The 17,289-nt window shown below is 49.5% G+C and overlaps 1 protein-coding gene across 4 annotated transcripts in view; it reads left to right on the forward strand.

Annotated features, from left to right (window-relative positions):
- NRG2 (neuregulin 2) overlaps positions 1–17,289 on the forward strand; it is a 156,325-nt gene that overhangs the window by 103,131 nt on the left and 35,905 nt on the right. For 3 of the 4 annotated variants that reach the window (XM_042025351.1, XM_042025350.1, XM_042025352.1), the window contains exons 3-4: positions 8,485–8,603; positions 11,785–11,850. In XM_042025351.1, the coding sequence (XP_041881285.1) occupies positions 8,485–8,603; positions 11,785–11,850 (185 nt within the window). The remainder of the gene's footprint in view (positions 1–8,484; positions 8,604–11,784; positions 11,851–17,289) is intronic. The other variant, XM_042025353.1, reaches the window with a different exon arrangement.

Consider the following 17,289-nt stretch of genomic DNA (forward strand, 5'->3'; position numbering starts at 1 on the left):
CAAGTGCATGTCAGCTCTTCAGCTTTTCCATCAATCATTTTCCCTCTTCTTTTTAAACTTACCCGCAAAACTTCTGGTGCCATCAGGTAAAGGAGTCAGGTTTTTTTCAATGAATATTTGCTGGAGGGAAGGGAATAATTCTGATTACTCCTTTCTGAACTTCATGTTCCATCTGTAATTAGTGACAGGCTGGGGCAAGCCTGGCTTGCACAAAGGGGAAACCTCTCTTTAAGGTGGAAAAAATTATTGGCTGGAATTTTATCTCCGTCTCAATTTAAATAAAACACAATTGATGGGGAACCCAGAGAAATTACCCAGAAAGGATTGCCTTTGGTAGTGGAAGTACGGCCTAGTGAGTGGCTCTCCCTCTGAGCTGCCAAAGCGATGCCATTTTCAGCCGAGTGTGTCTGAGGTCTGGTTGAGGCTGCTGGCTCCCAAGAAGTTCAGGTTGGGCTTTGACTTTCTCACTATCCTGGCAAATGGGCAATGCCAGCTGTGGAGGAAGCCAAGGGAGCTTTTACTTGTGGAGGTGTAGAGAACCTTCCCCTCTTGAAGCCATGCTCGGGGCTCAGCCTGGGACATGCAGATCTTCAGCTGGAGCCCAGGAGCCTGGTAGTCCCCGAGCTGTGCCTGTCCTTACAGCCCCTTCTCTTTGTGTGCTCTTCTACCAAGGGACATTGCTGGGGTGATGAAGTAGGCGTATCATTAGATTGGAGAGCGTAGGCAGTTCAGTTTGGGACAGGCTGACCATATGACATCCCTTGGGAGTAGTGTCCTACTTTCAGTATCACCAGGAATCCCTATTGTTAGCCTGTAAGTGGAGCCAAGGGATACCCTCCTCTCCTGTTTCTGTACAGTAGTCCCTCAGGCGATGCCACTTGAGCAGATTCATTGCTGGGGTCTTCCTTGTAGGGCTCCCAGTTGTAGATTATTCCCCACCCACAATGAATGGGGCTGTGGTCTTCCCTATACAGCTCACTGCACTGGAATGAAGGCAAAAAAAAAATAAATAATGCCAAAGCAGCAGGGGAAAGAGAGTGCCAATAAAGATAAATGATTTCCTAATTAAGCCTGGAGACAAGGAGGGGCAAAGAGGACTGTGGAAGCCTTGTGGGAGCCAGAGTGAACCCAAGCAGGCTATACCACCACTCTGGCAGGGGTCTTCGGGCTGACATTTTTAAACAAAGGAAAAGCTCATTTGACAATGGATCTTGCAAGAGCAATTCCAGATGCCTTGAAGCGAAGACTCTTCTCAAGCACCGGTGTTGTTATAATCACCAGGGGAGCTGCTGCCTTGCTAACTCTCACGATGTCATTATAAGTCTCCGATATTTGGGATTCGGTTTTAGCTGCTGAAGGCACTTTATTGGAGGGGGGTGGGAAGGAGAGCATCTCCTTTGTTTGTCTGCTTGTTGTTTTAGAGGAGATGATGGACATCAACTTGGCCAATGCACCTGGGACTGAACCAGGGAATTTGAGAACTGAAAGGAGAAGCAGTTGGGTCTTGAGCTCAAACAATCCACAAACTTTGCAAGTTGGGGCTCCTGAGAGAGTCAGGGAATGGACATTTAATCAAACTTGACTGCATTAGAGCAGCTAACAAGTCATGGTCAGTTGCTGGGCTGCTTCAGCTGATGGGCTCTGCAAACTTAGAGGTGGAAAGGAGCTTTATGTGCCTGGAATTTTGTGTGGCTTTTCCAGCCATGTTGGCTGCTTACAAAAAAAAAAAAAAAAAAATCTCTCTCTACAGACCTTCGCCCACTGCAGTTGCAAAATGTCACAGATTAGGTCAAGGCCCTCACTGAGACATGAGTTGAAATCCCATTCATCCTGTTCAAGTTAAAATGTTTTACCTTTGGGGAGCAGGGCTGGGGTGAGGGCTGAGGCTGCTGGCAGTTCATCCAGCACAGCACATCACAGAGCTGCAGGCATGGACTGGCCATGGAGCAGACACTGGCGAGGGTCTATGACATGTACCAGCTGCAGGAAAATGGCTTGGGGAGAAAAGAATGGCATGCATCCCAAAGGCTCCAAACTCAGAAAGGAGACCCAAAACTTTATCTGGATCTCTCGCACACCCTGTGTATGACCACGGTGGTGTTTCACAGAGGTTCTGAGCAGTAGTTCCCTGCCCATGTGAAGGTGCCACCCCTTTCCCATGATCTCTGTTCCCCAAAATGCTTTTTCTTGGTATCAATATTTGCAGCCTGGCTCTGCTCATCTCCATTGCTGGGCTCTGCCCAGGGCTGTCCCCATGACTGCTGCTCTTGGTACGGCACCTCCCTCTCCTCCTTGGTTCTTTATAACCAATGTGCTTTGCGTTAAAGGTCCTCTCAGGCCTTTCTCCCCACTTCTGGCAATCCCTGAAGCTTTGCTGCTGCCTCTGATTTGGCCAGCATATCAACCTCCATCTAATTATGTGATACGCTTCCAAACTAGGACCTCTGTGCCTTCTCCTCAGCAGCACTGGCTCTCTTTTCCCTGCCTGCCACAGAACCAGCACATGGTTTGGTTGCTGAGACAGTGAGACCTGGGCACCCCGAGGGGGCCTTGTCTCTGTATTGAGGTCACACACTTTGGGATAATGAGGTATCTGTTCCACATTTGGTGCTGGGAAGTCCCTGGCTCTTGGGAAGCTGTTCCAGTATGAGATCACAGGAAGCAGGGAAAGAACCTGCTGGGAGCTGGCCTCAGAGTACTGCTCCAGGACCTACATTTTCTCAAAGAAATTAAAATCCTGGCCTTGGGGTTGGAGGAAACATTTGTAGAATGGATCAATTGCCTTGAATTCCAGGAGAAGTAATACAAAGGACCCTGCAATGACATCGGGTCTGTGCTTCAGCTGGAGCCCAAAACTCAGCTTTTACTCATCTCTTGATGTCATACCCTGTCAGGTGCCACAGCCTGGCCTGGCACAGAGAGCAGCAGCAGCACAGAGAGCATTGCCTCTCAACACAGCAGCCACAAAGTCCACTTCAGGCACTAGTGTGGGGTTGTGTGTCACTGTCTCTGCTGCCCCACACCTCTTCCCACTGCCAGAACACCCCTGTTCCAGCATTTGAGCCTGGAGGGGGTTGCACAAGTGACCCTGCTCTTTGGAGTGTACTTATCGATCTTCCCCCTCTTGTTGACACTGCCCGACCCAGAAGTGAGTGCAGCCCTCACTCTGAGACCAGTGTCAGTGTCAGCTCTGCAGAGTGAGGACTGGTCGAGTATTCCTCTTAAAATCAGCCTGGCCCAAGCCTGGGCACAGAGAGACCACAGCACTGCTGAGCAGAGAAGGGGCAAATCTGCTTTTCAGGTTAGAACAGCACTTTAATGTTGGGGAACAGGGGTAGGAGAGAGCAGGCAGAGTGGGTCAGGGGATGGTTGGTCCTGTCCTGGGCACTGCAAGGACATTACCTGTCTCCCACCAGCAGGTCAAGCACAGAGCGGGCCAGATGATGGTGTGAGGGGAGGAAGGGAGCTACAGAAGGGATGATGACCAAGCTGAAAACTCCAAACCTCCCTGTCCTTACCCCTCTTATTTGATTGCTTTACTTGAGGGCATTTCTGTCCCCTTTCCCATTTGTTCTTTCTGAAGCTGATACTGAGCTGCCCAGATGATGCCCTGGAGCACAGAGCAGCCAGCATAGGACACTTGTTTTCCTCAAGCACTGCAAGCACAGCTGTCCTGCCCAGCTCTGCTGTGCTCTGCTGAGCACAGCTGGAAGGCAGGGAAGAGATCGGGGTGGCCGTGCAAGGGAGAGGATGCTCCTGGCTGCTCCTGCCCTGCCAGACAAAGGGGCTTTGCCATGGCCATCCCCACACTGCCCTTGCATTGCAGAGATTCCCTCCGCCTGAATTTATCCCACTGAGTGCTGGGGAGGATGAATGTGTCCCCCCAGAGCCCCTGCCCCAGCCCCTGGGACTGCCCAGTGTTTGATGGCTGCTGGACACCACTTGTGGTTTGTAAGCTGGGTATCCTGAATCTTCTTGCCAATCATTAACCTGCTCTCTCAGGGCAAATGCAGCTCGGTGAGAGTGCCAGGGCAGCATGTAGGCACCAATTAAATCTCTGGCAGGATGCAGGCAGTGCACATTACAGCAACTGCTGGCACTCCTGCTCTCGGCAATGCCACTGTGCTTCCTGCCGCTGGCTCTCCGTGCAAACAGAGGGGAATGGAGTTAATGGGTGACCACAGCAGGGCATCCAGTGTGTGTCCTTTGCAAGGGTCATGTTTGGGAATTTCCTTTTCCTAGGGTTTCAGGTGTGTTTACTATGTGCAGTGCTCTTTGTTGACAATTTTGGGGCCACATATGCGGTAGTCTCCAAATTCTCTTCATCAGCTTATTCCTTGACTTCTTTGTTACTTATGTGTTAGTTACCCTATTTTTAGAAGACTAATAAAATACTACAACAGTAGTGATCCTAGAGCTATTCTTGTCCAGAACGATGCAGAAGTGGCTGAACTCACACAGGGAACGCAGAGTGCTCAGTGTAGGTGTCTCGGGGGCAGCTCATGGCAGCTGCTCTCCTGATGCCATGCTCTGACATGAATGGCTTGGTGAGGAGATGACCTGGGAAGATGGCCCCATTTCCACTAGGCAATAGGTAAGAGGGAAAAAATGATTCAAGCTTGACCAAAGTGCTGGTGGGAACATGACTGCTGTCATGAGAAGTTCCTCCTTGACTCAGAGGCAGGGCCTGTTTCTTCTCCTCTCACTGCACTGGAGGCCTCAGGGCCTGAGCTCACATTTAGATGTCTAAATTACAGCTGATGAGGACACCCTTCCCAGCCAGAATTTGCCAGGATCTTTGTGTAGGTCCTGGCCAAGGGCTGATCTCCCTGTTTCCCATTGTAGTCTGGAGATTGGCACTGAAGAGGGTGATTTACTCATCCCTCCAAACTGCCCTCTGGGGGACTCTTTTCTCTTGGCCAGAAAGGTATTTTGGGGGATCTTCTTTTGGCCAGGCTGAAGGTCTCCTTGTGAATCCTATCCCTCAGAGCTTGCAGACAGCATATTCCCCATGGCTCATCCCTCCACTGGCGCTACAGGAGATAATTAGTGCGTGGCTAAGTCATATGTACTGAGGGTCAGGGAAGACAATGAGGCAGATTTTCCCCCGGGGTAAAGAGATGTCAACAGAGTTGCACTGCAGCGAAATGATGGGATCTGTCAGTGACCCTGGCCCTTTCACTGAGCAAACAGCCCGGGGCAGCGCCTTCCTCCAGAAGAATGGCATCGTCTGGCAGCCAGGCACCCTTGTGAATGCACACGTAGGGCTCTCCCAGGGCCTGCTGTCCCCAGGAGACACTGCCCAGGAGCCTTCATCCCAAACTCCTGTGCCCAGTGTAACTCCTTGGACGCCACTCCTTGGTGCGTCTGTAAAATCAACCCTCAGGAGAGCAAAGTACCTGCCCTGGGGACAGTAGGGGGAAGAACATGACTTTGAAAAGCTGATTTCCAAAGGAGATTTGTGATATTTCAGGATCACTTGGAGATGGTAAAGTAGAACAAAACCAGACTGGTCACCTTTGGCACACATAGATCGGGTGAGGACTTGTCCCTTTGACATCCTTCAGCTCAGCTCTTCCAGCACACAGGCATTATCCATGTTAATTAAAAGGCTCATGGTTAATGATGTGAAACAAGGTATCTCTGGCTGTTTCAGTGCTTCCTGGAAAAAGGAAATTCTCTTTTCAGTTGTGCTCCACATGAAAGCTGATCCACATCTCCAACCTTCATCTCTTTTCCCCCAAGTCTGTCACCTGACTTTGTACAGCACAGTGTGGAGACCAAGAGGGGCCACACCACTGGCCTGGGCTATAAAAAGCAAGAAAAAGCTCTTGATTTTTCAAGTGGATCTCACAGTCTAGACTAATTTCAACAAATTGTGATGGCAAATAAAAATAAGCCCTTTTGACAGTACACATCTTGTGCATTAAAACAAAGCAATCCCCTTTGGTTTTGCCTTGATGTTGCTATGCTCCAAATGCCAACATCACTCTTTACTCTGCTCACATTCTTCTCCAGTTCCTGGTAAAAGACCAAATGTCTCTCACCCTGTTCTTGGAGCTGAATCTATCAAGTGTGGCCCCTTTTGTGCCACTAGTAACTCCTAATTCATATCTTTGGGACTTAAACCCCTTTATCTGTAAAAGATCACATCCCTAGGTGATATTCTAATAGAGTAGTGGATTTTTCCAGTTGCTCCACCTGGTGAAATGTGCTGTGGATTGAGATTGCCATGCAGCCAATTATCATTAGAACATCTGTGCTCTGGCAGCCGAAGGCAGCGTGTCCATTGATGCTCTCAGCTCTGGCCTGGCAGAGAGCCCCAGTGTGCTGATGTGCCAGGGTGGTGTTTTCTGCGGACTCTGAGTTAGAGCCTCGCTCTTCCAAGCTGCTTTCAGCATGTGCTGCCCCTGCAATGCAGCCTGTCCCAGGGCTGGCTTGTAAAACAAATGGTGTATTCTGGCAGAGAGGGTTCAGACAGCTGGGAGAAAGTAATGGCTGGGCTGGGAGCAGTCTTGGAGTTGCATCCTGGAGCCATCTCGCCCTTTTGATGAACATTTCCACACCTTCCTCTATGGAGGGAGTGGGGAACACGCTCCTGAACAAGGTACTGCAGCCCAGCAGAGCCCACCCCTCATTAGGCACCCATTGTCCCTCCCAGCAAGGTGCAGGAGCCAACAGCTGCAGGGCAGCAACAGGCACTGGATGCCCTCAAATGCTTTACCCTCTCTTGTGTGTTACCTGACTCCTGAGGCAGCACAGCAGTGCGGGCCACGATGCCCAGGGCTGTCCCAGGCTGCGCTGAGGGACTTGGGAGCATTCAGAGAAGGGTGTCGAGCTGGGAGTCCAGGCAGCTTTGCACCACTCAGAATCAGCCCTCTTGTTTAGGCTCCCATGTTGGAATGTGTTGGCCCAAGTCACTGCACAAATGGGTCAGGGGAGACCTACAGTTAGAGGGATTCAAGAGGTCTTTGCATACTGTCAACATTCATTTAAAAATTGCTCCACATGTGGCCCCAGCTCATGCAATTGAACACTTGACCGCATCCTGTAAAACAGGGCAGCGCCTGTTTCCTGGGAGCTCTACCAAGTTGTCTCCAAGTGCTTTTAATTTACTAATATAACTAGTGAGATGTTCCTGCTGTGTCCTTGCGCCGTGCCTCCCAGGAGAACAGCTTGTCAGGGTGTTAAAAAGATGCCAGTGTGCTTCTGTGAAGGGCTTCCTATGGACAGTGATTTGCACAGCCCAAAGAAAAGTCCTTCTCGGATGACACGTGTAACATTGCAACTATGTCCAAGGCTAATGATTATTTTCCACATAAATGGAATTATATTTGCCTTCAGCAACATTGGCCACTGGGACCTCTTTCTAAAACTGGCAATGCTTCCAAGTCTTTAAATAAAGTGACTGTATGACACAGACCTGAGGTAAAAGCTTGGGGTAGAAAGCAGATGGAGATGTTCTCATGAGAAGAGCAGACAGGGTGGGTTTTGATAAGACGGCTAAAATGGAAGGAAATGTAGTAAAACAAGGGGTCTCATGTGGGAGTCCCACTGCGGTCTCATGAGTGGCACCCAGCATGTGCTGAAGGCTCCTATAGATCCTTGTTAAACTGGGCAACAAAAGGTTTTGCCTGTTAGTCAGAGCCATGGCAGGGAATGAGTCATAGCCAGTGGGAAAGGCGATGCTCCTTCCCGCAGCGCCGCAAAGCTCTGCCGCAGAGCTGCTCCCTCTCCCATGGAGGAGCGGCACAGGCTCTGAGGTGGCACGGGCAGTCCTCACACCCACCCTCTCCTGCTCTTTCAAGGCACTTCTGGCTGCTCAGATGAGTGTGTGCAGCTCAGCCCCACATGTCTGTAGTCCATTAGAGTGTGTATCTGGGGGAGATGAGGTGCTCACCGTATTTTTAGGCCCAGATGAAGCTGCCAGTGATATGTCCAGGGCAAACCCCAGGGATTGGATGTGCAGGCTGGAGAGGAATGAGTCCTCCTGGGTCCCGTGGGTGTTTGTGCTGAGTGTGTGGCACTGCTGGACACAGCCAGTGGAGCACTGACTGCTCAGCATTCCTGCTGAGGAAGGTGCAGAACAGGCATCTCCTCTCCACATCTCCATCTGGCAGGCAGATCCCAGTGTCCATCAGTAAAGTGGCTGTTTTCCAGTGTGGAAAGCCTGTGCTGGGGTGCTGGGACTCTTGGCCTCAAGCCCTCACAAGCCTTTCTGTGAATGAGAGCAGGTGTCAGACCAAACCATGCACCATGCTCAGAGCAGTGGGTTCAGAGGCAGATGTTCCCCTAGAAAATCCTGGGAAGGGACTTGTCCAAATCCTGTCCAGGCTTGAGTGCCTATTCAGCCTTCAAGGTCAGGCAGCCCATCCTGTCAAGCAGGGGTGACCCTCCAGGCAGCATCCCAGGGCCAGGAATGGTTGTCACTTCATGAGGTTGGTCAGCAATCGAGTAAGAAATGTCTGCTGTACTTTTCAACAGAAAGATTTCCAGACTGCAGTTCAACAAGGTGAAGCTTGAAGATGCTGGGGAGTACAGCTGCGAAGCGGAGAACGTTTTAGGGAAAGACACCGCAAAAGGCAGCCTGAATGTGAAAAGTGGTAAGTGAAGAAGCCAGCAAATGTCTCGAGCTGTCTGCCATTCCACAGAAAGGTTCTGCACATGGTCTGTCTTGTATTTTGTTTCATGCTTTCAGGAGATCGAGTAAAACAATCTTGGGAGATAAGAAAAATGCAGCTTAGCATAAATGTTTATCTTTGTTATCTGTCACTGGCAATGTGGTTAATTTACATTTTAAATAAACTTACAGTCTATGTATTTTTTTAAAAAGGGGTAAGGAGGAAAGAAAGCTGGTGGGCTTGATGTTTTCATTTTTTAAAGAATTTCTGAGAAGCAAAACTCACCAGAAGACAAGTAATCAGACCATAGCTTTGTGATGAGTGAAGTTGCTTCTGGTTTTCATCCTAGAATGTGTGCTCCATCTCTTAGAGCTCAGCGGATGGAGTCTGAGGTTAGGTGGTTTTATTATTATCTTGGTCATAATAATTATATTGCTTAACACGATGGTTTGGATGCACCCTCCGGCTCAGAAAGTCCCTACAGTGACTGCCAGAAGCTGGGAGGGCACAGCTAGGGAGGGGATGACTGTATTTCCTAAGCTCTTCCTCCTGCCATTCACAACAGGCACTGTGGCAGCCTGGGCTTTGAGCGCTGGGCTCTGGCTCTGGGCTCTGCAGCCCTTTGCTGGGATCCAGTTTTTTGTTCTCTCACCAGCCTTATCCCAGTGTGAGGGAAGGTAGCTTTCTCCTGCTGCTTTCTGGCAGTATTTTCTCTGTTACCCTCAGCCTGTTTGCCATCCTGAATCTTTTGTTCCGTGAAGCTGCAGCGTCACACAGCCCCCCCCTCAGTTATCCTGCCTGTTCAATCCCAGTGCTTGCAGAGTCTGGAGGAAAGCCGTCCGTGCTCACACCTCCCTGCCTTCATCCTCCATGTCTGTGAGCTCAGCCCTGCTGCTCTGCTGGGTCTATTTCCGATTGTGATAGGAAGGGTGTCCCGAGTAAGAAACTGAGGCAGTGCTCTCCTTTTTTTCCTTGACTCACGCTCGGGCTGTCCCACGCCACATAAACTGCTCCTGTTTGATGGGAGCTGCATGTGCAACCTCCCTTCCCTGTGAGCAGCCATCAGAGCCCTGTCTGCCTCCTCTGCGGCCCCTTCCCCATCACCAGCACCCCTCTTGCCAGAGGAGGAGTGTGGCTGAGCAGTGCCTGCTGCAGGGCTCTGACCTGCACACCAGGTGAATGCACATCTGCACACCAGGTGAATGCACATCTGGCCACTGCAACCTCCAGCTGCCCCTTCCTGCAGGCAGAGAAGGCAGCACATGTCAGGGTTCAGCTCTCCCTCCTCAGGAAGCCACGCTGTGTGGCAAGGACCACTCACAGCAGGGATGGACTCACACCTGAGGTGCCCAGAAATGTGTTAAGACCTGAAAAACCATGAAAGACACACAGAGATCCCGCTGCAGGGTGCTGTGAATCTGGTGGATGCCCTGCCTGGATGAATCCATGTTCTCAGCTGCCTCGCCAGCCTGCCCCTGGCTTGCTGCTCAGCTGCCCATGCACCTTGCTGCTGTTTGCAGACCACCTGCCAGGACAGCAGTGCCAGCTGTAGCCCCCTGCAAAGGTAGCCCAGGTGATGGTGATCTCTGGAGGCTTTGGCAGCCCTGTCACCCCTCTGCACTCTTTTTTCCTCTCTCCCCTGGAGCTACCCAGAGTTAAGCAGCCTTCCCCAGTATGCAGACATGTGCTGTCCTGGAGTACTCCTCTTCCCTTACTGCTGGGCTTTCTTGGGGTCTCGACAGCTTTCCTCACTTCTGCAAGCTCCCTTCCTCTGTGATACCTTTCGGTAGAAAACTCATCAGGGCATCGGAATCCATACGTGTGTTGTCTCCTGTTTTTTCTTCCCCAGGCTCCCTAGCACTGATCCCGTTGTGGCTTCCATGGCAAAGTGCTCTTTGCTCTATTCCAAAACCACTTGCCAGTTTCAGAAAAGCAGCTTTTCAGCCATACAGGTCTGTTGCAAGTCACCAAAACCACCACATCTTTAGAGAGAAAGAGGGAATGGCTGCAGAGCAGAGACCCCTTGGCACTTAGAAAATGCCCATCAGCCAAAGCCTCACCTCATCCTTCCTCTACAATTCCAGTATTTCCACAAAACTCCCAGCTCAGAAATAAATGTTTTTGCACTGAGAAACTTCGTGAGGGTGTTAATTTCTGTGGAAATGCTTCTGGGCTTAGTCAAAATATGCTGTGCTTTGGTTGTATTGCAGATTTTTATGACTTTGAAGTAAATTAGATGCTTTCTTAGAAAAATGTCCCATTTCCCAGTTCTCTTCATTGAGTAGTCTAATGTGGATATCACATGGCCATGAGGGCACAGGTGAGATGTGACTGTTCCAGACTCTTTTTCTCCTCAGATAATTTCTACACATCTCCTCAACTGCCCTGCCCCTTATTAAACACTGCAGAAAAAAATCAAGTTGTGCAAAAAATTCTTTCTGCTTCTAGCTTTTGTGGTGGTCTCACCCCTGTCTCTGACTGGCACTGCACTCCCAGCCCAGGCTCCTTGGGCTTTCTCCTTTGTGCATCCAGAGGGCCTGAGGGACTTCTCCAAAGGTGCTGGTGCTGCCAGCGGGTTTGAATGGAGCTGGTGTCTGTGGGCATTCCAGTATCCTGGTTAAGAAAGAGGAAATCAGCACCTGTGCTTGTCTCCCCTACTGCCTGGGGCCATGGCCACCGTCTGTTCCATGTCCCTCCACCTCTTGTAGGAGCATCAGTTTGTGCTGCAGATCTTCACGTACCCGTGGGATGGAGGCTCTTCAGAAAATCCCACCTTTTCTTAAACTCCACGTTTTTTCCCACTGTCATGTCCTGCCATCCCATCTTTGCGCTCTTGTGGCCATCAGGACTACGAAAACCTCCTGCAGTTTTGCTCATCTCCTGCCAGGTGGACCCTGAGCCATTTCTGCCTCTTTGTCATGACAGGAGGCCCTTCACAGCGAGGGGGACATCGTGCCCTGTGCCATGCCCTGCAGGGACACTCCTTGTCCTGACTCTGTCCCCCCAATCCCCTGCCCTAAACCAGGACTAACACCTTGACAGCCCCCAGCCTGTCCCCCCCAGCAGCACCTGCCCCTCTGCTCCTCCCCACAGTACCTAAGCCCACCCTGCTCTGCTCAAAAGAGATATTTTGTTCACTACTTTCTTACCTTAATTTTCCCAGGAACAACGAAAGCACCACAAGTCTTACCAGCCTCAGAAACTAAAATAGTTGTTATGGAAGAAGAGTGTAAGTACCTCTCCCCCTCTCCCCCCATACAGCTGCTTTCCCCTAATTTGTTTGTTATTATGAGACATTTTGTATAAATGCTTTATTGCCTCCTGGAATCTTCTTTAATCACTCCTTCTGTCTGATTTTTCCCAAAGCCACTGATCTTTCTTTCCCTAGATCTTAAAAAAAAAAAAATCTGATTTATATTGCTGGTGTCTATCTTGGAGAGGGAGAATTTGATAACTATTGCAATGGCAGCTCAAAGAACATGCTACTTGAAATTGCAACTGAAGTTTAGGCATTCCCAGCTCTTTCAGTACATGGAGTTATTGATACTTGCAAGATGTGCTTGTTATGGCCTTTGATTTAACAGGGGTTTCTTAAATTGCTGTGGGTTTGGGTTTGTTTTTTTTTTTTTTTTTTGAGGATAGTTGATAAAACCAAAACAGGTTGTAGCAAGGACAAGAAAAAAGACACAAGTCTTCTAAGCATAGGTAATAAGAAAGTTGCAGAAAATCCATCCATGCCCTGCCATCCCACTTTTTCTGAGTCTCCAGAAAGCAAAACCAGATTTCCCCAAATGTTTAATTTGATTTAGTGTGGCTGAAATGCTTTTTAGCATTCCCTCCTATTCAGTTGTCCCAAAAGCAGTAGAAAATGGGCACAGAGCAATAAAAACCAAGGAACGGATACAAGCGTAGATTAGAATCCCGGGGCCTGGAGGTTGGCTCATCAATTTCTGGTGGAGGATGTTATGTCTGTGTCAGGGGGGTCTGTCCTCAGTGGGAGCCCACCAGAGTCCTGGCCAAACCCCTGGGAAGCCAGGACCAGGCAGGGATTTTGAGATCCGTGCTGTGTTTCCATCCCAGCTGCAGATGCCCAGAGCTGAGAGCACAGCTGGCTGTGCCTCACTGTTGGTGATTCTGCTCTGCAGATTTTATGGGGATGTTTCCTCCTTTGAAAGCTCGGTCTTTTATGATTTTAAAGGAAATCTGATTGCAGCCACAGCAGGCACTGGTAAGGTGTTCTTTAAAAGCTTTTCTGATTAGAAAACTGCACTTAAAATGTGCTCTTGTGTAGTGCTTAGCCTTGGACTGCACTAGAGACACCAACCTGAGATACAGCATCATTAATGCCATGGCCACACCATCCTTCCCCAGGATTTTTTCCTTTGTTTTCACCAGAAGAGATCCATGCTACTTCTTTGCATCATATTAGAGAAATGCTATTTTCTTAAAAGCCAAATCTCAGAAAGGAAACACAGAAATTTCCCCTTTTGGGAAACTTCTTTCCTCTGTGGATGCATCATCACTGTCTGGGTTTTTTTTTCTAACGATGGGAAGAGATGGCAAAGTCTCCAGAGTTAAAGCTGTAACTCACTTTTTCCTTCACATGCCTTTTTTTGCAGTATCTCCCAAGTGTCACCTGAATAACTCAGAGTCTCTCCGATTTTTATGGTGATTGATGTTGTATCATAGAATTGCACGTGTGTACAGCATATGGGGAGGTGATGAAGATGTGAGGTGGGATGATCTGGAGAGCAGACAAGTATCTCATTCCCGTAAAAGTCTTGCATTTCTTTTCAATATCCGTGTTCAGAGTCGCCTGTGGGTTGTCCCACCTTTGTTGTTTCACTGAAATCTTGTAAATCCCTTGCTGGATTTTAGACACTGGTTCCCCCAGTAGCTGGTGTGTGAATGGCATGAGGCACCACTCAGCTTCATTCAGTGGTGCAGTAGCCTCATTCATGGTGAAAACGTGTTAAATAAGACACTTTGTGCTTGTCTTGGTTGTGCAGCTGGGTGGTCACAGAGGCTCAGCTCACAGGCAGGAACTTGCAGGGATGTGGTAACTTGATCATGTGCCCCAATGCACAGAGAAAGGTCCTTTATGCTCATTTCAACATCCAGAGAACTCGAAATGGTAACGTGATCCTGTCATGGTGCAGCGTGAGGCAGCTAAACACGGTTCAGGAGTCTGTGGCTATGACAAGTTGGGTAAACAGGATAAGAACCAGTGTCAACACTTAGAAGAATTCTGATGGAGGCAGAACTGGAAGAAGGGTCAAAGCAATCTGGAGAGCATTCTGAGGTGGAAGGCTTATGCAGGACAAAGATAGTAAAACGCTCTCAAAGTTTCATTTTAAAAAGGTAAGATAATGTTTGAAATCCCTGAGAAGGTCAGGCAATCCCTTGTGCTTGCTTTCTGCTGTTGAGTTCTCCTCTAGTTCCTTCCCTTGGCTTCAACAAGCAGGTGAAGTCCTGAGGGTAGGGAGAGAACACAGGCCAGGTGGAGGAAGTGTGGTTTGGACGTCAGGATACAGGAGGATGTGCCAGTGGTGGGCAGGTGCTCTAAACCAACATGTGGATCATTGCAGCTGCTCACCCGGACCCTGCTCGTGCTCTTGGCTCGCTCTGTAGCTGGGTGAGTGCCTGGTGACTGCTTTATCAGCCTGTGTGGGCTGCCAGTGCCCCTGGCTGAGGGTGCTCTGCAGCAGAGAGAGGCTCGGGATCGCGGGAGAAGGTGAAACGGGGAGAAAGAGCAGAAGAAGCAGTGCTGAGTTGTGCTGAGAACAAGAGGGTTGGGGGTAATATGAAGCACCTGGAAGAAAGCTGGGCTCTCTGGATTTAGTTTTGGGGCCTTTATTTCATCTGCTGGGGATCACAAGCCCTCCCCAGAGTCCCTCTAGAGACCCCTGTGGGAAAGGTAGATGAAAGAGTCCTTTTTTCTCCAGTTAAGTCCAACTCTCCACACACCGGTTGGGGTCCACAGATTTCGTAGCTGTCATCTGGGTGATGCCATTGGATGAAGTTTGTAGACTCATTGAGGCAATCCCTCTCCAGTTTAATACCTTCCCTGATGCCTAGCATGGCTGGCTGTTGGAAATGTTCTCCTCACTTTGTCTCTGCCAGGTGAGCTTGGCCTGAAGGACCTGCATGGTTGCAATAGCTGCGCTGTGGTTTGTGAGTCACACACCCCACAGAAACATGTGCCACGTAGTTGTAGTTCAACCAATCCCCCCAAACCTGCTCTCAAATCCAGTCTGGCATGGCCTTTACTGGGTGACCATGGCAGACCTGCCTGTGAGTTGGCTGGTCAGTCCCCAGCCCCTCCAGCCTGAGGCCACTGAGCTCTCCTGGAGCTCCCAGTGCTGCAAACGTGAGCAGGGTGCTCTGGGTTTGGAGTTGAAGGGTGTCCAGCCAGCCCAGAGCATGGACAAGAACAGACACAAGTCTGGCCATGTGAACAGAGCAGTTTTCAATATTAGACTAAAAATAAGTCCTGGCGTGGTCTTTGCTCAGATAATTTAAACCCCATTGCTGGAGGTGTGGTCGTAATTGAGCGGAACCTGCACGCACGCAGGCACGGAACCTTGAGGTGAATGTGGGGATCTCACTGCCAGTCTGCAGGGAGCTGTGTGGTGCCTGGCAGCTGCCAGATCCTGCCCACTGCTCATTCTGCACACTGTGTATTTTTTAAGCAGTCACACAGCTACTACTCGAGGTGTGGTGTAAGGACAGGCAGTGACTCTAAAGGCAAAGAGGGGCAGGATGAAGTGTGGGGTGGGAGCTGATGTCCCCTGGGAGCACTGAGGCTGAGCCCAGCCTTCAGAGCTGGGCTGTGGACCAGGGGATCTGCTCTTCTGGCTCCATCCTGGGATCCTGGTGTGTTGCTTCACTTCTTGGGCTTCAGCTGCCTTGCTTGCGAAGCTTTCATGCTGGCATTGGCTCTGCAAAAGGATTTTTAGGTTGCTGAACAAATCCCCTCATTGAAGTATCATGTTGCTGCTATTACAGTTGATGATGGGGATTTGGGAAAATGAAATGCTGCACTGCTGTAGTGTGCATTTCAGACCTCTCTGGTAGAGAAGAGCATAGGAAAGGCTCCCTCATAAAGCTGGAGAGATCATTCTAGAGGAGTAACTAGAAGCTTGACAGTAACACAGGACTTTGGCCCTGCAGTTACTGGCTGTCCCATGGAAACAGGCAGCCCCTGAGTGCTCAGAAACCTTTAAACTTGTTTCTTAGTGAAACCCCTGAACAGTGCAGATGGGAGAGGTGAGGAATGCAACCTGTGCTGTTTTGATCAGTGGCATCTGATGCTCCATGATGAGAGTCTTGCAGTCTGGTGTTTGTATCTTGGGATGAACTCCTAGTCTGCAACTATTGATCCTAATGATCCCCTCCAGAACTGGAAACATGATTCCAGCAGGATCTATTTCAGTAAAAAGCGGGGTAAATATTTGGTCATTTCCAAATGAATAAACACACAGGAGCAGAATTTTTATGACCTCCAGAGTCCCCAGTCTGCTGTCAGGCAAGCCCCAGTGTGCACAGGCCCTTCTGATTTCATGTACAGAGAGCAGCAGGCAGCATCCAGACTCTGCTCAGGTTTATTGCGAGAGGAGGTGTTGTATCAGACACACAGAAATCTGCCACAGAGGGAATGGTGAGGATCACCAGCCCCTCCATGTGTTAATCAGTGTAAATCATGGATTTAGTGTGGCTCGTGCCAGGATTACAGTGCTACAACAAGAAATATCTTGGCCAGACACCTTCTCATCCATGTTCTTCTAACAAGTAGTTGGATGAACTCTGTTGAGGGGAACCTCAGCAATTCTGTGTTTTATCAGTAAGTACACGAGGCATATACAGAGCAGGTAATCTGTATACACTCCCCAACCAGCTGAGTTCATCTGTCTAACTGAATGTCTAAATATTGAGAGAATAAAGTGTCTGTACTCTATGAACCCACCAGCCACAGCTATTTATAAAGAAGAAAAGGAGTGGCGAAGCTATCGCTGTCTCCCTGCTCTCCTCGACAGTAGCTGTAGTTCGTGAAAAATTAACAATAATTTATAGTCCAAGCTGCATTAATTAACTCTTTGCAGGGGGAGTATTTCACCAGACTTCTGAGAACAGGCTGGTGAGCTACCTGCAAAGGTTAAATGACGTGCACTGCAGGAATTGTGTAAGAATCCCTGCACAATCATTAATGGCCTTTCTGCGTAGATGGGTTGTGGGAGGGGAAGTCCACCCAGCAGAGTCACTGCCCCTGGCTCTCTTCTCTGTTGCCCTGTCATTGATGATAGTCCAGAGTAACTGAGGCGTGTGGTGGAAAACAGACTCTCTGAATGACTCCAGTGCTGTGACTCTCTTGTGTGTTTATGCTGCTCTGTCCTCACTGGCTGGGGCAGCAACAATAAAACGTGGCTGCAGATCATTCACAAACACATCATCAAGAGGCAGCCTTCTTTTCCCTGTCCTCACGTCTTTCCTCCTCTTTTTTCCCTGTCCTCACTTCCTTACTCCCCTCTTTTCTTCGCCTCCTTATTCCCCTGTCTCCTTTGTCCTCACCTCCTCCCTTCAGCTTTGTTCTCAGTCCTGGGACTGAAGACCAGCTGGGGATCTGACCTGCTGATGGGTGAGCTGCTCCAGCCCTTCTCTCACCCTGCAG

Source organism: Corvus kubaryi, unplaced genomic scaffold, assembly GCF_017639235.1.
Source record: "Corvus kubaryi isolate FWS band 111438036 unplaced genomic scaffold, C.kubaryi_AGA036_p1.0 37270, whole genome shotgun sequence".
Lineage (NCBI taxonomy): Eukaryota > Metazoa > Chordata > Aves > Passeriformes > Corvidae > Corvus > Corvus kubaryi.